The sequence below is a fragment of the Sitophilus oryzae genome, unplaced genomic scaffold, assembly GCF_002938485.1.
Source record: "Sitophilus oryzae breed Bouriz unplaced genomic scaffold, Soryzae_2.0 scaffold_857_pilon_pilon, whole genome shotgun sequence".
Lineage (NCBI taxonomy): Eukaryota > Metazoa > Arthropoda > Insecta > Coleoptera > Curculionidae > Sitophilus > Sitophilus oryzae.
In genome coordinates, this window is record NW_022147480.1 from 2,953,029 (window position 1) to 2,977,339 (window position 24,311).

A 24,311-nucleotide genomic window follows, 5' to 3' on the forward strand; every position below is an offset into this window, starting at 1 on the left:
ATCTAATATCCTTACTCAAAATCTGTGGTCTATTTTTGACAGAAAGACAGAACCATATATTCTGTGGACAGAACCAAATGGAAAATGACAGGTGTATGGTGTATTTGTTATGTTATTAAAATTAATGTTAAATTAACGAAAAATTATTATTTTTATTAATTTTTAAAGCATTGTAATTATTATGAAGCATAATTTGAACATGCATGAACAGAGTCCTTTCTGAAAGATTAAGCCGTATTAAATTACAAGTATTTGCTAAAAGGTTATGTTTATAATAAAAGTAGAAACAATCCAAATACAAATCAAAATTCAGTGAAATGGTTAAAAGCACATCTAAGAATAAGTATCTACGAAGGTACAGAGTATGCTTTATAATAGGAATGGTAATTCTGTCGTTTCAAATACTGGTGGTAATCAACTTTTTATCTCATAATAAAAGTACAGAAGAACCAGAAAAATGGGAACCATCCGACTCCGATAGAGATTCTGGCTCGAATAACGAGGCTTTAAATTCCGCGCGTCGAAGCGACGACGAAGAAACAAATTTACTTGCCCCTCAAACCAAAAAAACCAGCAATAATACAGTTCAGTTAAAAGTCGAAGAGTTAAATTTCGATCTGCCTTGCCATATCACGGAAAAACAAGCTATTTCCGCTTTAACTCGAGCTAAAACACAAAGATGCAAACAAGTAATTGCCAATATATCGTGCCAGTCTTTAGAAAATCAATTGTATCCCTTGGAATTGAGATCAAGCTGTCCTGTAGGAAATTTTGTTAAAGGAAAAGAGCTGGGTTGTTTCAAGGATGACAAAAAGTTTAGATTATTAAATGGATATTTTGGTGTTAGTAAAAGTGAAAATTCGCCAAAATATTGTATAAATATATGTTTACAATCGGGATTTCCGTATGCTGGCGTTCAATATGGGTAAATTATTATGTGTAAGTAAGGTCTAAAATAAGTAATGATTGAAACTTTGTAGAAATGAATGCTTCTGTGGATCTGATGAACCACTTCCTAGTTCTAAGATTCCAGACTCATCCTGTAACATGAAGTGCCCTGCGGATTCCCACTCTACATGTGGAGGTTATTACACTATTAATATTTATCAAACCGGCATAAAGAGTAAGTAGTTATAACTACCTATTAGACCAGACATTATTATTAAAAACCAATTTAAGAGTTTGTAGCTCAGGTGGCGAATGAAACAGTTACCAATGTAAAGTCTTCTAGAATAGTATTTTTATTAACATTAAATGGCAGAGCATTGAGACAAGTGATGAGACTCATAAAAATACTGTACCAAAAACAACATTTTTATTATATCCATGTAGATGTGGTATGTTGTAAAACTTCTACATACAGGGTGGCCCAGTCTTCATGAATAATTCTTTACCTTTTCTATTGCCAGCTTTTTAAAAGAATAATTGTAATGAGTACCTAAAATCTCAAACCAGAAACTTCATATAGAATTTGTTCTGAATCATGGGTCACACCCTGTATACAGGGTGTCTCTGGCAGAGCTTGCTTTATAAGTTTCTAGAGAAACGAAATATCTAGATCTAAGCTTGTTTTTGAAATAGATATCTGAATATCGTCTCTTGAAGATACAGTGTTTTAAGAATGACTGAAAACACAAGGACCAATCTCACTGGGCACCAAATTGTTACTGTGTAATGTTGCTGTCAACTGCTGGCATCTCCTTTCAATTCTGCCATATAAGCAATACCAATTAAACTTTTAGTTACGTAATCGAGGGCGCGATTTTTAAATTCATTGTTGCCAACCATGGAGATATTCGACGCCAGGCTGACTAACTGGAATTTAAATTTCCCGCTGGGAATTCAGGTGGTAGCTCTGCTGTAAAAAATGTCAAGTTGACACATTTATTTATTTATTTTCTGACATTCTCATTCATTTTGACACTTTAGTTTTGTATTACGATTTTTTGGTTTATATGAATTGTATTGTAATACTTTAAGCTTAATTTTTCTACTAGCAGACATTACAGTCGAACATTGTTCTTTTTAAAACCTCTTTTAGTGCGAAGTGTACAAGATAGTTTAATAGCCGTTGCAAAAAATTCATCGCAACCTTATTAGAATATTTTGAAGGGAAAAGCGGTAGTAATGGCTAGTGATGTTGGTAGCGAATATTTCCATTCGAATTTTGCAGGAAATTTCAGAAATTTCCGAAATATTCGGTCCCAAAATCGCGAATATTCGCAAAAATCCGAATTGTGCAAGAAATTTCTTTTCAAAATTCAAGACATTGAGCAAAAATTTAACGAAAGCGTATCAAGTATGCCTATTCTTAAATCAGAGGAAAAAGAATGCTTCTCTGCCTTACAAAATAGAAAACGTATGGCTCTTAAACCAATGCATTTTGCCGCGAATCTCTTGGACCCCTCTGTTTCCTGGGAGAGCACCTTAACAATGAAGAACACATAGCCGCTATGGAATTTATCAACAAACATCCTCAGTTTGTCAATAATAAAGAAGCCATTTATACAGATATAACAAATTATTGCGCCAAATCGGGTTTATGGGCTCTCGTCTACCTTTGGATGTCAGTTAAAAATGTAGACTGTCTAAGTTGGTGGCAAGCAGTGTGTAAAAATACTCAGTTGAAATATTTAGCTGTTGCTCTAACGTCATCTGCAGCCACTGAGAGAAGTTTCAATACTTACAGTTTTATCCATACTAAAAAAAAGGAATCGCTTAACTGCACAAAGAGCCGGCAAAAAAATGTTCGTAGCTCATAACAATAAATTATTACTACAAAAACAAAAAGTGGATATGGAGCATGATATTCAACAACATGAAACTCCTCCAGAACCACTAAACCCCGTAGAGGTCCATCCTTCAGAATCAGAACCAGATGATACATCAAATATATCTGATTTGGAAATAGAAACTGACGAAGTCAGTACTACTACTACTGTAATACCCTATGAAGATGGGACCAGCTCAGCGCGCCCGAAAGTATTCCGGAATAGAATAATTCAGTTATTTGTGTTTTACGTTTTTTAAATTTATATTTCGTGCTTTTCTGTTTTTTTTTAAGTTCATAGTCACAGTTCATGGTTTATGTACAAAGTATAAATGTTACCAAATGATTTTTGTTATGTGTTATGTTTATGACTTTTATGAGTTATGTATTGTTTATTAACAATATAACAACTAATATTATGTTTATTGTTTTTTTCCACTTACATGTTGGTATCAAATGTCTATCTAATTTATTCCTTTATTATATCAACAAAAAATATGTAAAATTGTAAAATTTCCAAAAATTTCATAAATTTCCGAAAGTTTCCGAAAGTTTCGGAAATTTCCTGCAACAATCAAAAATTTCTGGAATATTAACATCACTAGTAATGGCCGTTTATGTCCCTTAAGTGCTGTTAAGGAGGTGAGTTTTGTTGATGTAAATAATAATTGTTTACATATTTATAATTAATTTATTTTTGTTTCCTAAAATATTTTGATTAGAAGAAAATATGTGAAAGTTGGCAACGCTGTGCAGCTCAAGTTTAATCACGCTACTAAAAGTTTATTTGGTACGATCTATATATTTTAATTCTCTAGTAACCTTGTATATGAATTTTTAAAGTAGCTCAACCTAAAACGTTTATGGATGTAAAGCACCAGATGGCGGGGCGTATTTCACAGTCTTTTACTACAGAAAAATATTTTTTGTTACTCTGAATTTTGAAGCGACCAATAAAAACAGAGAAAATAAAAATCGATAATTTTCGGACTGTACCAATTGGGTACTAATCGACCAGATACTTTTTATCTATTAGATATGCTATAAAAGCTGGTAATTATACAATTCGACCATTGTAAATACCCGACAAATTCCGCAAGGCCGACGAGGCCGATGCTTTTCACTGATAAGAAAAAAAAAGTTTGTTTAGATAATTTTCGAGATATTTTTTATTTCTGAATGCACATTTTTAAAGTATTTTATATTCTTTGTCCGCTTGATCTATTATACTGGTCGCACGTATCGAAGTTCTGTTTCTTCTAGTTTTAAAAAATGTTCTTATTTCTTTATAGTTGTAGTGGTTGTAGTGTAAAATTAGATTAATTTTATTAAGTTTAATTATAATGTTTAGTGTAGAATACCAGAAATAGTTTAGTAGTGTTTTTATAGTTTATTATTTTGTAGTGAAGTAGTAGATGAAGGGATAATTTGGTTATTTTTTCTTTTTGTTTGATTAATTAGTAAGTTTGATAATTTTTTCGGTGTAAAATACAAGAAGTAGTTGTTTAGTGTTTTTATAAGAGATTATATTCGTTTATTTTGTAGATGAGTAGTAGGTGAAGGTATTTGGGTATTTTTTCTTTTTGTTTTTCTTCTAATTGTAGTAATTCAATTAAGTATTGTGATAGATACATATCTTCCTTCAACTTCGTTGAAAAGTGCGTTATCATATAATTTTGGTTTTCTGGTAGTAGAATATACGAAAAAAAAAATCAGATCAAATTTATTTTAAATTAAATTAATCGAGTCTTATTAATCAAATTAATCTAGTCAAATAATAATAATAGTTAGTTTCTAAATACTATACAAGGTGAGTTTCCTACGATGTTCTCTATGGGTATCTCGGAAACTACTTTAGATAGAGAGTCGGATAAATGGGGAAAGAATTGCAGTTTTGTGGGGTCATAAATATGCGCCTTTCGGATTTTTCTGAGAAGTTCAAGGTTAAGTTACTAGACATTTCGAAAAAAACAAATTTTGGCTATTTTAAAACTTGTCTCTAATTCCATAATAATCTACCGTATGATCGAATAAAAACGGCGTCAACAATGGCTATGAAATGAAGATCGTTGTCATTTTATATGTAAAATTATATGGGAAATATCATCGATCGATAAAAGTTGTAGATAATTACATACCTAATGCGTTTGTGTTTTCTGTTTTTTTTTCTAAAGCCTGTCATTTTTGACATATGACACAAACATTATGTTTTTTTTAAATGGAAACCCTAGTTAGCCATGATTTCATAAAAAGCGCCATTCTTTAAGCTTTTCAGCGATATAGGTATAATATGTTTTTTTCGAAAAATTACAAGTTATAGCCAATTCTTTTCTTTCTTGGCTAATTCCCATACCAATAATACCATGCCAATTAGTTGGCATCAAAAATGTAAAGTTTTATGTTTTCAAAAAAAAATATTGTAAAATTCGTAAAGCACTCAATTTAGAATAAAATAATCTAAGAATGAAATGATTCTTTTATAAACTTGCATTAAATCAAATTAAAATAGGTATGTAACTTTTTTTTAAATATTTACTAATAGCAATTAGCATTATCATAAACTATAAATAATGTACCAACATATCGAAATAATAATTTCTTTGTTAATACGGTTTAGAATTCTTAAAATAACAGGCAAAAATAATCCACAATTTACAGTAAAATAAAAGTTTCGTTTAAATTTCTTAATCAGCTGATCACTATTAAAGTTCGCAGAAACCCGGGCTATATTACTCTGAGGAGAATAATCGATATTTTTGACTCCGCCCCGAAAGGTTCACGATTTGTCCTCCAGTTGGCAGCACATTTTGTCTAGTCGGTTGAACAGCTTTAAGAATATATAAACAAGGCTAGTAACTTCTAATGCAAGATTAGCCAGTGACATTCTCTATATGCCTGCATAAGTGTAGGTTTACATGCATCCGTAATGCGTCGTTGATTTTATGCAATTTTATTGGTTTATTTAAAAAATGACAGCTCATACTTAAATATGATTGGAGTGACGGACGCATTATGGATGCATAACATAACTCACCTTAAATCCTAATTTATTACATTTTCTAGAGACAAGATTACCTATTTCGGGAACTACTGCCCTTAGAGAAATTTAGGAACATCAAATTGACAAGGAAGAGATTCGCCACGATATGGGGTGGAGCTTCGCTTCTTGCAATGCTCCGATCTTGCATGTTCGAACTGTTGAATGTCAAAGATTGGAAGTGGGACTTTGTGTTGAATCTGAGCGAATCGGATTTTCCCGTTAAAAGCATTGAAAAATTAACGCACTTTCTGAGCAGCAATACAAATAGAAATTTTGTAAAATCGCATGGCAGAGAGGTATTAAATATTTTGTGGTAATTATTGAAAAAACTGGAAATTGTCCATTTTTCACAAAAAAAATTGTACACTCTACTAGCGTGTACCCGCGACTTCGTTCGCGTCGAATTAATCATTTGTAATAGTGATGATAAAGGCGATATTATTATATAACTTGGTGATATTTGAGGGATAGTTTTATCTTGTTGGAATTTGACTTTCGAAAAATCCGTTTGCCAAAAATAAGCTTTTAAGTCAAGCAGTTTAAGCAGAATCGTGGTTAATCAATTAGCCAACTTTTTGGAACACCCTGTATGATTTTTTAAAAAATTTCAAAATATGTAAAAATACAAAATAAATTATGCGTGTCCAAGCGTTTTCTCGAAAGACTAACCGTTTTTTAAATAGCAAATATTGAAATATTTGAGGGGTGTTTTCACCCTCTTGGAATTTGAACTTCGAGAAACCCCACCTTATCGAACCTCTACACCCCACAGTCAATCCGTTCCAAATCAGCTTTAAACGTCAAGCAGTTTAAGCAGAATCGTGATTACTCAGTGGTTATATTTATGAAACACCCTGTATAAATTTTTAAAAAATCTTAAAATATGTAAAACAACAAAATAAAATATACGTGTTTAAGAGTTTTTCCGAAAAACTCACCGGTTTTCAAATAAAAAATATTCTAATATTTGAAGGGTGGTTTCACCTCCTTAAGTCCCGTTCTCAGAACTGCGACTGTCGCCAGCGACACGACAAAAGAACCAATCAGATTTGTACAAAATTCAAACAGCTGTCAATTTTAAATTTAGTACAGTTCTCATTGGTTGTTTGAAATGTCAAACTGTGTCGCCCGCGACACGACGTTGTTCTGAGAACGGGGCTTTAGAATTCGAGTTTCGAAAAATCCCCTCTTATCGAACCTCTACACCCTAAAGTCAATCCGTTTTCCAAAAATCAGCTTTATACGTCAAGCGCTTTAAGCAGTACAGTAAACACCCTGTATACATTTTAAAAAAATCTTAAAATATGTAAAAAAATAAAATAAAGTATACATGTTTAAGCGTTTTTTCGGAAACTTAACCTAACCTAACCTAACCGTTTTTTAAATGAAAAATATTGTAATATTTGAGGGGTGGTTTTACCCCCTTGGAACTGGAATTTCGAAAAATCCCTTCTTATCGAACCTCTACACCCTAGAATCAACCTATACCTGTATGCCAAAATTGAGCTTCTTACGTTGAGTAGTTTGAGCAGGATCGTGATTAATCAGTGAGTCAGTCACTTCTAGAGGTAGGCTCTAGGTACCTTGTGTGTCATTTGTAGAGGCTGGTCTCGCGCAAGTGTCAGCTGCCTCTCCTGTAGGTCCCTTGGAACTTGCACCGTTTTATACTTTAAATACCTAACAAATTGTTTTGCTATATTTTTGGATTTTTCTGAGTCCGCCAAAAAAGTTTAGATTCGTGATCTACGCCTTCAAAATAGGATGAAATTTTTATGAAAAAAGGACGATTTCCAGTTTTTTTCAATAATTACTCTATTATCTACAACTAGTGATGTAAAATTTCCAGAAATATATTTTCGGAAATATTTCCTGAAACATTGGAAATATATGGAAATATTGGAAATATATGAAATATTTAAAAAAATAAGAAAAACTGAAATATTTATTTATAAAAATCATAACAAAACATCGCAAAACACAAAATGAGTTATTCTTCAACTTAGAAAATAAATTTAGGTTAAATTTGTACAAAAGAATTATTTTTGACACACTAGTCGAACAAGAGGCCATACATAAAAGAAAATAATCTTCTATTAAGATAGATATGAAACTTAATAGTAAAATTTTGGGTCAAAGCGCCCCTCCGTGTTCTTAGTAGAGACTACGTTTAACCCAGCGCCTTCGCCTTTTCTGCTGTAAATATTTTTTATGTTTATATTTGATTTCAAAGGATTTAGTTTTAAAGTTACACTGATATATTAGTATATCAGAGTAACTTTAATAAAACATAAGAATATATATCATAAAACATAAGAATATATATTTTACAGTTTATTAAATATAAATTTTGACTACAAGGTAGAAAGTAAATCACAATATTTGATAAAACTTATAAGTATACCATTTTTACAGTTAATAAATAATAAAACTATTTCTGACTATGATATTTAAAATTTAGATAGATAGGATATTAAAAAACATACCGGTATTTGCAGACGCAGGCCCAAATTCAATAAAAACCAAAATTTTTCCTGCGAAAATCGGGCTTTTTTCACAGAAAAGGTATTTTTTGATTTATCAACAATCATTGTCGAGTTGACAATATACAGGGTGTTTTCTAATTAGTTTAAAGAATTGTGGTGTCATTCCTCATGTGTTCTTAAAACAATTTTTATATAACCATTGGGTCTAAAGTACTTCCTTTCTGATCTACAGGGTGTTAAAAATTAAAAAAAAATCGATATTTTGCTTAACATAAATGGTACGCTACCTACTGCTTTTTTAAAGAAAATATATTTTTTTCTTGACTGGCCATCCTTTTTCAACAAAATTGATCTTTTGAGTTTTTCTTGTTCATCAAACGGTTACCGAGAAAAAAATAAATATACTTATTAAGAGCCCTCCTTAAGCCGTTTTCTAACGATTTTTTATTTTTTAGATTAATTAGGAAACACCCTGTATATGCATATCACAGACAACCAAATAAACTAGTAATCTCAAAAAATTATTTTCCCTACCACTAGCGACATACCGTGTTTTTAGTGGGTACTAAATTATTTTATCAAAATTTCACCATATAAGTTTCCAGGCAATGCAAGAGGCATATCTTCATCGCTGTCATCAGCATCACACTCAATAACATCTTTTTGCCAGTCTACTTCCTCAAAATCTTCAATAATATCGGAAATAAAAATTGATCTATTGCCGTTTCCTATTTTCTTCATCAAGTTTTCATTGTGGGATACATAGAGTAGCTTAGCGGCTCTATCATTAGTAAGCCTGTTTCTCTTTTTTGAATGAATATAACTATAAACGCTAAAACTGCGTTCCTTGGCAGCCGAAGATGCTGGCATCATCAAACTTCGTGAAGCTACTTGTGATAATGAAGATGAAGAACCCAGTCCTTTCCACCAGGAGACTGGGTTATCAAAACTACTTTTCCATATGAAGTTATTTCCAAATAACTTGCCACTTCTACAACGGTAATCTGCTATTTCATCTATTATTTCTTGCTCCTTTTTATTGAGTTTATTTTTTGATATATTAAGTATATGCATTCTATGGCAGAAAGAATTTGGGTTTCTTCAAGTTCAGAACCTTGTGATTTTAAATTTAGTAAATCTGCAGCATAATGAATGGGTTTTATTTCTCCGTAGAAATGCGAGGTTGCAAATAAGTAGGTGAATCCTCAAACTCGGTATATTCACCATATTATATGTTTGTAAAACTGTTCTATAGTAAGTTTAATGTTTATAGGGTTACAAAATATGAAAGATATATTAATGAACATCGGGTTTGAATCATTAATGACAAGATTTAAGTATTTTTAAAAATATTTCCAATATTCCCAATATTTCCGAGACACGTTTGGACATTTCCAATATTTCCATTTCCATTTACCACACTATCTACAACACCCGGTATATTTAAGGTCCAAAGATTTATTCAGAAGCAAGGATTAGACAAGACGTTTGTGGAGTGCGAATATCGAATGTGGCGCGTTGGCAACCGGAAATTGCCGTTGGGAATACAAATTGACGGGGGCAGCGATTGGATAGCCCTATCCAGGCCTTTCGTGCAGTATATCGCTGATCCAGAACCGGACAGTTTGATCCAGGGTCTCCTGAAAGTGTTCAAGCACACCCTTTTGCCAGCCGAAAGTTTTTTTCACACGGCTCTGCGAAATTCCAAGTTTTGTAACACGTACGTGGACAATAATCTTCACGTAACCAATTGGAAGAGAAAATTAGGGTGCAAGTGTCAGTACAAGCACGTGGTAGATTGGTGCGGATGCAGTCCGAACGATTTTAGGTCGGAAGATTGGCCGAAAATTTTAAACACTCTGTCTAGGTAATATATTTTAGTTGTAAGACATTTTGGAGCTCGAACACACTGACAGCCAGGTCGCACCGGCCAGGCCGCTGCTACCTCTAAAACTATTAAATCAAATGATACAACGCACACTAACGACCTACAGTCTGACAAACGGATCTGAAACAACGGGGTAACGGCAAGGGGATCGCAATTTTCTAAAATCATGACCGATTTCATTCATAAAATATCCACGAGCGTGCGGGGTTTCATAAAAATATATCAGGAATTTTTATAATATTTTCCAGTAAAGTTTATAATATTATTTTACTTTAAATGTACCTACATTTTGTTTAGTCATTTGCCAAATATAGTAATATTTGTTAAAAAACGCGTGTACTAATTACAATAAACACAAATCAAGTTAAAGATATAAAACACAATACAATAACACCGCCACTGGATTTTTCAATAGTAGTGACTGTTTCTACTATTCCTAGAAGATAAAGTTGAGGCTAATGGCGACAAGACGCGCGAGAATCTCGACCAGACTGGTTGAATCCGGGATGCCATGATGAATTTTGTCAGCGTTGCCAGCTTACCCTAAGCGGACGTTATCTTAAGGAAATACTTTACCTTTTATAATAGGCAGAATGAACGAAATCAGTTAATTAGATAAATATACATTACTAGCGTGTACCAGCGACTTTGTTCGCGTCGAATTAATCATTTGTAATGGTGATGATAAAACAAAGCAAGAATTTCCATTAACATACAAACTGGATAAAATTTTCTCACATTTATGTCAGCATGAGAAAAAAACAATATGGCGATAATATTATATAACTTTGTAATATTTGAGGGGTAGTTTCATCTCGTTGGAATTTGACTTTCGAAAAATCCGTTTGCCAAAAATAAGCTTTTTAGGTCAAGCAGTTTAAGCAGAATCGTGGTTTAGAAATTACCCAATTTTTTGGAACACCCTGTATGATTTTTTAAAAAATTTCAAAATATGTAAAAAAAACAAAATTAATTATGTTTGTCCTAGACTAACCGTTTTTTAAATAACAAATATTGTAATATTTGAGAGGCGTTTTCACCCTCTTGGAATTTGAGATTCGAGAAACCCCTCCTTATCGAACCTCTACACTCCACAGTCAATCCATTTGCCAAAAATCAGCTTTAAACGTCAAGCAGTTTAAGCAGAATCGTGATTACTCAATGGTCATATTTTATGAAACACCCTGTATAAATTTATAAAAAATCTTAAAATATGTAAAACAACAAAATAAAATATACGTGTTTAAGAGTTTTACCGAAAAACTCACCGGTTTTTAAATAAAACATATTTTAATATTTGAGGGATAGTTTCACCCCCTTAGAATTCGAGTTTCGAAAAATCCCTTCTTATCGAACCTCTACACCCTAAAATCAATCCTGTTTTCCAGGATCGTGATTAATCAATGACCAGATTTTTCGAAACACCCTGTATACATTTTTAAAAAATCTAAAAATATGTAAAAAAATAAAATATACGTGTTTAAGCGTTTTTTCGGAAACTTGACCGTTTTTTAAATAAAAAATATTGTAATATTTGAGGGGTGGTTTTACCCTCTTGGAACTGGAATTTCGAAAAATCCCTTTTTATCGAACCTCTAAACCCTAGAATCAACCTGTATACCAAAATTGAGCTTCTTACGTTGAGTGGTTTGAACAGGATCGTGATTAATCAATATGTCAGTCACTTAAGGATTTTATATATTAGTATAGATTACAATAAGAACTACGTCAACATATTAGCATATATATAATTATGTATGCTGAAATGATCTAAAATATATTCAATTTATAGGTAATATCGAGCAAGTTTGCTTTTCTATAATTAAACGTGACAACATCGACTTTTTTTGCCCGAGTTCCTTCCGCTGTTTTAGATTCGTTTGTCAGATAATAGCCGTTTATTTATCGATATTTTTCGACATCTCTATTATTAGGAATGGTTTAATGAAAAATTAATTATTTCTTTTACAGACCGCTATACTTTGCCAGAAAATTTGAGCCAATCGTAAACCAAATGGTTATTTTACAATTAGAACTATGGCTGTATAATATGGAAAAACCATCTAAACAGGTATGTTAACATTTTGCCCGTATGCGCTGTTGTTATTTTATTTATTAGTTTTTTTTATGCCAATTTTATGAACGAATTAATGAAACTGAATAAAAATAATAAAAAAGAAGCATATCCACGCAGCATATTACGTCGTTCATGAAACAACCCAAGTAGCATTTTTGGACACATTTTAGGTAATGTTTTTAATAATTGTGTCTGTTTCTTGATACAAAATAAAAACGATATGCCACAAATAGGAAACATTTTTGAAACCTATATATTTTATATGGCTCTATTACATGTGTTCCAATGTGGTGGCACTAGCCGTTTCCTGAATTGTTTCGATGCGGAATCAAAACGTTTAGAGGAAATGTTTCGAAACATTTTTTGTAAATTGTGTCCAAGATGTTCCCGTTTTCAGCAGTCACTGTTTCTAAATGCGAAGAAACAAAATATCAAACTAAAATAGTCTATGTCTGTGTGTGGATTTCAAAATGAAAAGAACCATTAACAATGTCGATCTCCGCCATCATTTTTTGTCTTAAAATCTGTTTTTAGGTTTTCTCGTACAAAAAATAAAAAATGTCTGGCAAAAGCAAATTCAAGGTTTAATTTAATAATGTACTTTCATATTTTTAATACCCCTTCTATATATCATTATTTGTTGCTACAAAATATTTTTGTTTGAAATATATATTTTTATTTTTATCTCTATATCATGGTTTTGAAAATAAAAATATAAAAATCAATGTAGGTAGAAGCGTTCTTATGAGATTAAAAGCTCAACAGCCGATGAAAACATATATTTTTAGTTAAAAACGCTATCACTAGCCAACAGGCCGAATTTTAATTCATTATTTTATAAAATTGACATGGAGTCGAACACAAATCATCTACATTATATCATATTTGTGTTTAAAAAGAGAGAAACCGGTGTTTCGAAAATGAATCGACAATAAATGGAAACCTTAAGGGTTTTCGGAAATAAAATCCTAGATTAGGTAGTTTACTAATCAGCTGTTCCAAGATCAGTGCTGAGAGTAATCAGCTGGTAGTTTAATTACGAACGGTTGGATCATTAGATTAACCGGGTTAACAATCACATTTAAATATATTTCGTAAAAAGAGATAAATTAAACAAATAATCTTAATATCCCTCTTTAACGATTGTATAAGATCTATTTTTATCCCATTTGTTTTGCTTTAAGTATACTTTTTAGTTTCTGTAAGACTATTTTTTATAAAAACAAAATGTGTTTTATTTTAGGCTTTTTTAAAATTATGCCATTTAAAACAAAAACACTATAAACTTTATTTTAATCATTTATTTACTGCCAACATAATAAACATTCCATCATATTAATAATAAAAACATATATCAATTTTTATCTACCATTGTGATGAAAATTATTTATTTTAATCACATATAAATTATGGAAACTTTTCAAGCGCAAAACGGGTACGAAATCTGTAAATGTGAGCCACATCTGTTTCTTAAAAGTTTCGAAAAATTTGTGACACTAAGATCTTTATTGTTATAGGTTATGTAGCGAAACCATATTTTGGTAAAACGTTTAAAAAACAAAAAGCGAATTTTATGTATCAAAAATGTGACGAAACCATAGACTTAAAATAAAATATAGACTACACTATTTACATCTAAACGCGGTTAAACAATCTTTTTTGTACACATGTTTACTTCTGGGTACAGTCGACCGAGCCTTCCTCATCCAGCCTATGTTGTCGCGTCTTTAATATTAACAATATTTTTTTTCTTATTATACACATATATTGATATATTAATACTACATTTTAATAAAGTAGGTTTTAATATTCCATAGATGTATTAAATAGTCCTTTATACTACTAAATTATAAGTAGGATACTATTTAAAAAGGATAAGTTCTTTACAATATGGCAACAATACCGATTAGAGGCGAGGTCGCCTATTCATTCATTTATTACCTTGTAGTACGCGTTGCACGTGTGCGGTAAAGCTTTGTTGCCGCTATGTCCCCGGCTGTATTAACGCATTTTCTTAGCTTGTAGTCCTTAAGTGTTTATTTTATTGACTTTTTCTGTTCAAGAACTATAAAATATGGTTCGCCAGTGCCAAATTTGCAAGAAATTTGACTTAAATAATCCATTTAAGTCTTGAAACGACTTTCGACCGGTAGGCAACCAAATGTCGTAAGTTGACATATGATATGTCATTCTATTCAGAGTGTCATTTTCTATCGAATAAAGTAGAAATATACCGAGGCTGCTATTTAAAAAACAAAAGTTATAGTAATTTCCGGTGAAACAGGAAGTGACCAAAAACAATTGAATGCGTCAATCAATCCTAATTTATGTCATATACTAACATACCAAATCTTGTTTTTTTATTTGTAAAAATAAAAAAATTATGGGGATGAGCCAATTTTGGGACGCACCCGGTGTAATAAAGACATTACCGAGTTAAATAAATGTAGTTTTCATTTTATCCACTTCTAAAAGCTTGCTTTAATGGAACAGATTTCTGTTTTCTCTAATTTACATAATAAGACATCACTTACCAGAAAAAAAATTACAACAATCATAAAGTTTTTTCTCTTTCCCTCGTCATATTATTATCGTTATATTTCCTGAAAATTTTATTACAAATTTTATTACTCGTCACCGATTCTATTATATCTGTAGAATAGATCCTGTTTTGATTAATATTAGGGTTGTAAATGTTTTACTAAAAATAATAATTTATTATTAATTTCAAAAAATACGTAATTTCGATTATTAAAATTCCTTCTATAACATTTATTTTATTATTTTTATTCTTTTTGGACTCTAAGACGTTTTTTCTAAACTTTTATTTAAAAAACATCTCTTAATCTTAATAAAATATAAAAAAATTTAAATACGATATATTTTTAATTGAACTATAGCTTCATTAAAATAAAAAATATACCCGGCTATGATACGGAGAGTTCAGGTATACTTGAGAAACGAAAGACAGTGTTGCATTTTTCGTCAGCGTCGTCAGGGAACAACCGTTACGACGGAGACAACCTATCTATCGCTCGTGTCGCACTCGTTATAACCTAAAACAATAACAAGACATTGTCTGACCGCATTTTCCAGCTATTTATGAATGAGATGCTCAGTCTATATTTTATTTTAAGTCTATGGACGAAACTGTTTCGCAATGTTTCTTAGCAGAGATTTTGTTTCGATTTTGTGTCTAAAAATGCTACTTGGGAAAGTCTAAAAACATCAAATTTCAGGTTCAAAATCTATATTCGTACTGGCAGAATTTATATCACCACCACGACTTGGGCGTGGCCTTAGACGATTCCTTAATGACACTAGGCAACAGTGTTTTCAGAACAGTTTTTAGAAAACTGTCAAATATGACTACATGCAATATAGAGCTCCACAATCTTCTGCAAGTTCATTCGTTCCATTTGAAAGACAACTACAAGTACACGCTGTTTCTTTATAACAGTTCCTGGAACGGTAACATCAGTGACATTGAAGTAGCTGTGAAGCCTGTGAGCAAAACGATTAAGGTTAAAACTAATCCGTTGATAGAATCCCTTATCTCGCTAGGGGTTAGTTCAGAGTATGATCAAAAAGAACAGCTGTCTAGGAATTTTTTAAGGATTTTATCTCCCTACTCGGACCCCGTGCTAATTTACAAGTTTAGCTCGCTCAAAACATCCAAACAGTACAATATGACGTGTTTGTGGATCGATCCGACGGGGACGCTGCGTGACGTGTCAGGATATTCCATAGAGGAGGGTTCGCTCGTAGGATTTGTAAAACCAAATTTGAGGCAACCTCATATACCAGGTAATATAGTAAGAATAATTATTTATGCTTCATTCGGAACCTCGAAATTAGTGCAATAAATTAGTAGGCCAGTAAACGTAGCCACAGATTAGGTATCCTATAAGTATACAGATAAAAATCTTGTCCCTAATTCGTGGTACGAAAATTGTTTTTTATGACGATGTGCAAACGAGTAAAATTTCCTGTGCGCAAAAATAAACTCGCGTAAAATAACAATAAACAGCGTAATAGAGAGATATCGCTAAACCGAATAGCGTGCGTGGACGTTAATAAGGCTAGGTGTTATTTCCTTTACGTGAGGTGGTATTAACTCTCTTCATTTATAGTTATCGGATCGGAAATAATTCTGTTCGCGTCGCGTCCGCTATTTAAATTTAACCTAACTTTGCATTTAAAACTTTGAAATTGTTTTGTTTGATGGTATTTTAGACAAACCTAACCTAACTTTGAATTTAAAACTTTGAAATTGTTTTGTTTGCTAGGTATTTTAAAACTAAAGGGCTAAAGTGCTTATTTCCAGTGCTTTATTGTTCAACGTCTGCCAGTGGGTTTAGGACAACAAGCAACAAATTCTCTTAAAGTCGTCATCTGCTGTAAACCTCAGTCTCTTTATAGGTTCTTTAATATTGGAAGAGGTGGAATCCATATTTTGAGCCATATTTATTTAATTAAAACTAATCCCAGCTACTTAAATATCAAATTACCTAATAAAACTAAAGTAATAATTCAAAACAATTCAAACATAACCTAAAATAAAAGATATCGCCGGCCGGCCCCGGTTATCAAATACCCGCACATGCCCATTTAAGCAATTTTTAAACGTTATTTAGAAATAGCGCTTGGTGTAATTGATCCGCAAATTACGTCAGGCGGTACCGTTATTAGCGGGTGTTGCGTTAAAAATTGACTCGCGCATATCGTAACCATGATAAGGTACGCGTAAATGCTGCATGACGCTATTCGGTTTTCCGATATCTCTCTAATAACTGTGCCGGTCAGGGGCTGTGCACAATTTTAGAGGCCATAACTGGCCGTGCTATGTGCGCAAACTAGTAACCTAAATAGTGTCCGATTCTGAAAATTGGAGCCACGAAAAACAATAAAGAAAAAACAAAGTTTATAATCTGTATAATCTGTGACGTAGCCGAGTATTATATTATGTAAAGGTGGAAAATATTAGTAACCAACCAATCTCAACGAGAATATGTAGATAATGATCTCCTATTTAACCCCTCAAAAGTCCCATTTGGTTTCAGTGGGGGAAGTTTGAAAAAAAAACAGCCATTTTGGATTTTTTCGTTTTTTTTCAAATAGCTCCGTTTGCATAACTTTTTTCGAAAAAACTAAAGATATGTTTTTTGTAGAGAATTAAATTTAGAATATTTTATCTTCAATCATTTTTTTTCTAAAATAAATAGTAATAGAGATAGAGCAATTTTTTACTATACGGTTTATAAATTTTCCAGTTTTTTTAAACCAATCAGCTATAATTTTTGCGTTAACAGTATAGTGTTAATATAGATAAACACGTATAAATTTAAGCATTAAAACAATTATAAATAACGTTTAAATATTATTTATTAAATAAAATTATTGTTAAAAAAATTATTATTTAAACTGAATTCTGGTTGTCTTGACTTGGGGGAGGGAAATTATTTTGATTTAAGTCATTTTACTGACTTAACTTGCAGATTATCGTGATTTAAGTAGAAAAAAATACTTAAATAATGTTATTTTGATTTAAGTATTTACAAAAATGACTTGACTTGAAAGAAAATGACGTAAGTCAAGGACTTAAAACTTAGGGTGTATTCCGTTGCTTACCTTGGTTATGGTTTTATGTTCCGTTTCTATCGGTTTCCTGAAAATTTTATAACAACGGAACACGGTTCCTGAAAAATTCGGTTATAACTGTCACCAAACTAACCAGCGCGAGAAGGCTGGTTTTTCTGGTTTCGTTTGTCAATCATGTCATTTATGTGAGAAAAATCAAGCAAATATTGGGAGTTCGAGTAAAATTCTCATTTAATTTCTAAAATTTGATATAATATTTTGTTTTTACATCGAAAAGCAATGGAGGTAGGCAGTAAAGGTAAATACATTTCATTAACTAAACAGAATGACTTTTTAGGACCATTTAAACTTATCATGCAGCCATTGTTTCTTAAAGTCGGGAAAATTTAAAGAAAACATGAAAAACAAGACAAGAAGTAATCATTAATGTTTTGTAAGCTATAAAAATATAAATATTAATTAGATTTGTTTACTTATTATTGATCTGTTTTAATATTGGACCTGCAAATATTCACTTGAGCTGTCTAACGAGTTAATATTAAACTCCATTAAAAAGAAGGAGCAAACGTAAAAGCAGAGAATAGGTACATTAAAAATGCATAAAAAATAAATTTTATAATAGAGGTATTGAAATTAAGAAAACGTCAACATTTGACGTTTCCAGTATTTTACCTAACCGTTCCGTATTAAACCGATGTTTTTCAGGACCGTAGTTTACCGGTCTGGTTCGCCTGGTGTTGCAACGGAATACAGCCTTATAGAATTCAGGCCATGATGACGTAGCGTTGAACGATCACTAACATTCTTTATGTTTTTAGGATCGTGGAAGGTGAGAATAATTTACAGCGATAGCTTATTGGCGCAAGTGTCTTTTTTAATTATGCCCATGCTGTACCATTACGGAAGTCCCGAAATGTCGATGCTACATCCCGGGCCGACCATGAACTCTAACCTGGGCGAAGCCTTTGCCAAATTCCTGCCCAATGTGTCCGAGAGAGAAATTTCGGAGCGCAACGCGGTCAAGAACTCGCAAAAACGAGGCGATTCGTTGTTGGAGTGGATCGATTCGTTGGTGGGTCTATTTTTCTCAATAGAGACAGTCTGCGTCGACTCGACAACGGTCCGGAACGTGTGCAGACCTGTAGGCAGCTCTTGCCAAGAAACGGACTGGAGCAGTCTAGCTCCAGATCCTAAAAGTGCCATAGACAAAGCGAACGACAGTACCGGTATGTTTGATATCTGGTGATACGTGTCCTAATACACTACTCAAAATAATTATCGCATATTTGAATAAGAGTAATTATTTTACGAAAACGGAAAGACGTAGAAACAAAATATTTTATGAGTATATGTGGGGTGGCAATGTGCACAATTTAACATTATTTTGAAATGTACAGGGTGTTTCAGAACTAAGATACATACCAAAGTTATATTTTTTCTTATGGAATACCCTGTATTTTATTTCATTTTTGGATTCTTGGGCCCAAAAATGGTATTTGTTATAAAGGTTAAATATGTTTAAAATCTTTGTTTTTTGAGATATTTAAAGATATTTAAAAATGCAGGCTACAATAGAATAGATTATTAACATCCTGTACATTGCTTTTCAGAGTTAATTCTTGCGCTGACCTTTAAGCCAGAGAAATAAACTTTACTGAAAAATTTGATTGCTTTGTTTAATGTATACAGGGGTATCAAAAATTGCTGGTTTATTTTTAATATTTATTTTACATAAAAACTTTCTAATTTCAAATACAACACCCTGTATTTTTTTAAATATATCAAAGCAGGTTTAAATGCTCTTTCAAACTATATTAGGGTTTCCTATACCTATCTAGCTCAGATTTTGAATAAAGAGCAATTTTTCAATAAAATGGCAACCAAGATGGCTGATGGTCAAGTTTCTAGTGACAGTTAGTAGCTATTTTGAAAATCAAAATTAGTTTATGGACTTTATTTAAATTTATAGCAGTTTATTTTTGTTTAATTTGCTTACAGTAGTTTTTTAAATAATATTTATTAAATATGTATTTATTATTCTATCAAGAAAAACGAAGAAGTAGTTCTTTCATTTATTTTACGTTCACTTGTAGATAGGTACCTATATGGATTTTCTATAAAAGAGCCAATTACGGCAAATTCATTTTTGTAACGACAGGTTTCTACCTATAGTAAACGCCACGAATGTTTGGGAGTGATTCATCGCTTGATGAAGTTAGAATCGACACGCGCGCTATCATTTTTACATTAAATACGTAAATTTTTACCGCAGACGTGGGTTTTTAAAGGTCCGGTCTAATCATCTGCCTGCGCTCCTCCTACTTATTCTAAAATGTTAGCGTGATTGACAAAGACGATACTATATCGCATTTCTTTGATTGATTCGTTTTTGTACGTCAGTCCATTGGTGTGCTTGCAGTGCGACCAATGGGGCATTCCATTTTATATTTATAACCAAATATATGTTTACAGTTGAGGGTTGGAACCTTTGGTGTTACACAGCAAAATAAAAACACTAAATCACCACAGTACACCAAAACACTTTTACTTTTACACTGGACGCGCGTTTCGCTAACCATGTTAGCATCATCAGCAGATGATTGCGAAACGCGCGTCCAGTGTAAAAGTAAAAGTGTTTTGGTGTATTGTGGTGATTTAGTGTTTTTAAATATATGTTTTGACAAGACTTTGACAGTTAAAACAACAAATTACAACAGATTATATATTGAATATTATAATGACTTGAAACACCACGGCACTGGAATTAAGTTTTATGTGACCTTGAACAGATTAGTTCACATGGTAGCGACCGATAAATCACTCCCAAACATTCGTGGCGTTTACTATACTAGGTTTTTATATACCACACTACCATAGTTCTGCGAAATAGAAAAGTATTTTTTCAAGGAAAGCTTATCAGGAAGATTCCTATTTGGATATCTTTGAGCATAAGCCCTTGAGGCCAAGAAGCAATTTTCCTCACAAAATCACTGGTAACATATCCATTCGTTCCACCAGCAGATACTGCTTTATTTTTCTTGATAAAATAATGAATACTTACTTATTAAACTACTGTAGCTAAATTTAAGTAAACTGTTATAAATCTAAATAATAATGTCCATAAACTAATGTCGATTTTGAAAAGAGTTACTAACTTTAACTAGAAAATTGCCAAACCAACCATCTTGATTGCCATTTTATTTAAAAAATTGCTTTTTATTCAAAATCTGAGCTAGATAGGTATAGGAAACCCTAATACAGTTTAAAAGAGCATTTGAATCTGCTTCGATTTATTTAAAAAAATACAGGGTTTTTATGTCAAATAGTTTTTATGTAAAATAAATATTTAAAATAGACCAGCAATTTTTGGTACCCCTGTATACATTAAACGAAGCAATCAAATTTTTCAGTAAAGTTTATTTCTCTGGCTTAAAAGTCAGCGCAGGAATTAGTTCTGAAGAGCAATGTACAGGGTGTTAATAATCTATTCTAATGTAGCATGCATTTTTAAATATCCTTAAATATCTCAAAAACCAAAGATTTTAAACATATTAATATAAACCAAAGATTTTAAACCCTTATAATAAATACCTTTTTTGGGCCCAAGAATCCAAATTGAAATAAAATACCGGGTGTTCCATAAGAAAAGATATAACTTTGGTATGGATCTTAGTTCTGAAACACCCTGTACATTTCAAAATAATTTTAAATTGTGCACATTCCCTCCCCACATATACCCATAAAATATTTTGTTTCTACATCTTTCCGTTTTCGTATAATCATCCGAGGCGAATGAGGTGCGCCACCCTGTATATGGTAATCGCAAAATAATTTCCGATGCACGTGATTGCATTGTGATGGATTTATGAGATGAATCTTAATTTAAAAGTGAAAAGTAATATATTTATTTTATCATTTTTTAAAGATTTTTACGTTTTATTTTTAATTTAATAACTAATACACACACCGGAAAAATCTAGGGATATCATTTTATTAAAGTTAAAAATAAATGTTTTGAATAAACAACCACATATTTGTAGGCCGATTCTTTCTAATTCGATTGAAACGGAGTAGTCACACTAGTTATTTCTAAATTTGGGATATTTGCAGAAGTGTTTGTGCATTTTTTGTCAAATGTATAAAAAGCACCTAGCATCAATTGTTCGAATTTAACCTGTACTGGCTATGCTTTTATGATAACTGGCCAGAATTCATTCAAATAACTCTGTTTAGTATTAAACGACATTATGGAGTGTAGACATCTTAACAGAGACGAAATGCTAAGGGCCATGGGTATGCTCGAAGCTGGAATGCGCCAAATCGACGTAGCTAGAGCATTAAATACAACGCAAAGTGTAATATCGCGATTAAGTGGACGCTACCGTGAAAGTGGTGATGTTGCTGAAAGGCACACAATGCGACATCGCATTACTACCCCTCAGCAAGATCATTTTTTACAATTAAATGCTCGACGCCGACCGACTCTTAAGCACCAGAGCTTAGTTTAATTCTCCAGGAAACACATAATGTAACCGTTAGTCCTGACACTGTTCGCAATAGATTAAGAGAGGCCAACTTAAGAAGCAGACGCCCCTGGAGAGCTCAACCCTTAACGAGAGGAAATCGAGAGGTACGATATTTGTGGGCTCAAGATCATGTTCAGTGGTCGAATGAACAATGGGCCAATGTTCTCTTTACGGATGAGTCACGCTTTGGAATTCATCCGGATTCGAGAAGGCTTAGGGTATGGAGAGAACTTATTCGGTTGGATCATGTTCAGGAAGTGCACCCTTATCAAGGTGGAACAGTTATGGTCTGGGGAGGAGCCCAGTTAGGCCGAAAAACCGATCTCGTTTTTCTTGAAAGGTTTCTAACAGGAATCACATATCGTGATTTAATTCTTGAGCCTGTCGTGTTACCATATGCCAATGATTTTGGGAGAAACTTCATTCTCATGCATGACAATGCACGGCCTCATACAGCCAGAGTGGTAAGTGAGTTTATCAATGCTCATCAATTAAACATCTTACCCTGGCCGGCACAATCTCCTGACCTCAACCCCATCGAGCACGTATGGGACGCGGTCCAAAGAAGAATTTTGAGAATGGGTATGCCTCGTGAAACTCGTAAGGATCTGGTTCGGGCCGTGAATGCAGCGTGGCAGGCTGTACCTCAAGAAGAGATCGACAACCTGATCAGGAGCATGGAGAGACGATGTAGGGCTGTAATGAACAGTAGAGGAGGCTATACCCTTTATTAAGTAAAAATGGTTTTTATCTTTTTTTTTTAATTCACAGTTAGAATAAAAAAAAATGTGTGTATTTTTTTGAGTTCAATAAAAATCAAGGTAAACTTGAAAAATTCGGCAAATTTCGCATTTTTATTTCCAATACGTCCTGCAAACTATTTGTTTATTTTAATTTTATTATATCAGAAATGCAAATAATAAAATTACTGACGATGGCTGGATAAAATTGTAATATCCCTAGACTTTTCCGGTGTGTGTATTTTAGTAATTAATTGATTTATTTGTTTTATAGCTTATTTTACGTATTACATATTGGCAAAAACTAGTCCATTATGAAGATTATAAGCGTTATTATGAGTTATTTATTTATTGACGTACATCTTACAACGCCATAAGTGGTAATAAAAAGTAAGAGCGCTATTAATGCGCAAACTAATAATCACAGAATTTTATAAAAAGTAACTTTGAAAATGGTATAAAGTGCTTATCAATCAAACTTACTTTTCTGACTGTCTACTACAAGGGTAATAAAGGACCTTTATTGTCACGTTCTCGTTCAAAATTGTTTAAAAAAAAACAGGAAAGCTACAAGCTCTTTGCTTTGGCTGTTTAAATGCGTCGGCATATTTTCGACAAACAATTTCAAGAAATGCAAAAACACGAAAATTTAGTTCTTAAAAGTGCAATTTAAAAAAAACTATAAAAATAGGCAAAGAAACGAGAATTACTCACAAAGATTTAACAACACTATGTTATACAAAATAATGACTGACACTAGGATAATTGTCAAATAATAAAGGACAACATTGCTGAACACGGCGCAATGTGATCAACATAGCGATAATACAATTCGGTTTAAACTAATTTTTGCAGCTTTAATCTAAATAAAATATCTGTTACAATCATTTGCTCTATAAAGTATAAAATGAAGAGCTGCTCGGTATCTAAAATTATGCAACAAATTTAAACATTTTTGCCAAAATTTCATTTCGTCAGGGTTATACAGAGTAGACCAGGCTACTAGTAACATAGCAAGTTGCCGGACGAATTTACGTTTACCCGTTTTGCGTTCGTACTCGAGAGTCACTGCCGGCTAGTCGGCTGGTCAAGCAGTACACAGTTGCAGTTGTGCTTGGACGGGTCGGTCGTGACAGACTAGGAATATGACGCGAGGAGTTCCGTGTATTTATTATTTTCATTTTAA

The 24,311-nt window shown here is 32.5% G+C and overlaps 1 protein-coding gene across 1 annotated transcript; it reads left to right on the forward strand.

Annotated features, from left to right (window-relative positions):
* Positions 1-90: 90 nt before the first annotated feature.
* Positions 91-19,189, forward strand: LOC115889872 (xylosyltransferase oxt). Its single transcript, XM_030909955.1, has 8 exons — positions 91-925; positions 981-1,123; positions 1,180-1,337; positions 5,834-6,106; positions 9,742-10,160; positions 12,153-12,252; positions 15,498-16,065; positions 18,678-19,189. The coding sequence occupies exons 1-8, from the start codon at positions 318-320 to the stop codon at positions 19,103-19,105; spliced, it is 2,697 nt and encodes an 898-aa protein (XP_030765815.1). The 5' UTR covers positions 91-317; the 3' UTR covers positions 19,106-19,189.
* Positions 19,190-24,311: the final 5,122 nt, after the last annotated feature.

Bases quoted from the DNA above. Each gene is read 5' to 3' on its own strand.
- LOC115889872 (XM_030909955.1), top strand. From the start codon at position 318: ATGGTTAAAAGCACATCTAAGAATAAGTATCTACGAAGGTACAGAGTA. The intron at 1,124-1,179 runs GTAAGTAGTTAT...AACCAATTTAAG, and splicing joins TTATCAAACCGGCATAAAGA to AGTTTGTAGCTCAGGTGGCG. The intron at 6,107-9,741 runs GTATTAAATATT...GGTATATTTAAG, and splicing joins TAAAATCGCATGGCAGAGAG to GTCCAAAGATTTATTCAGAA.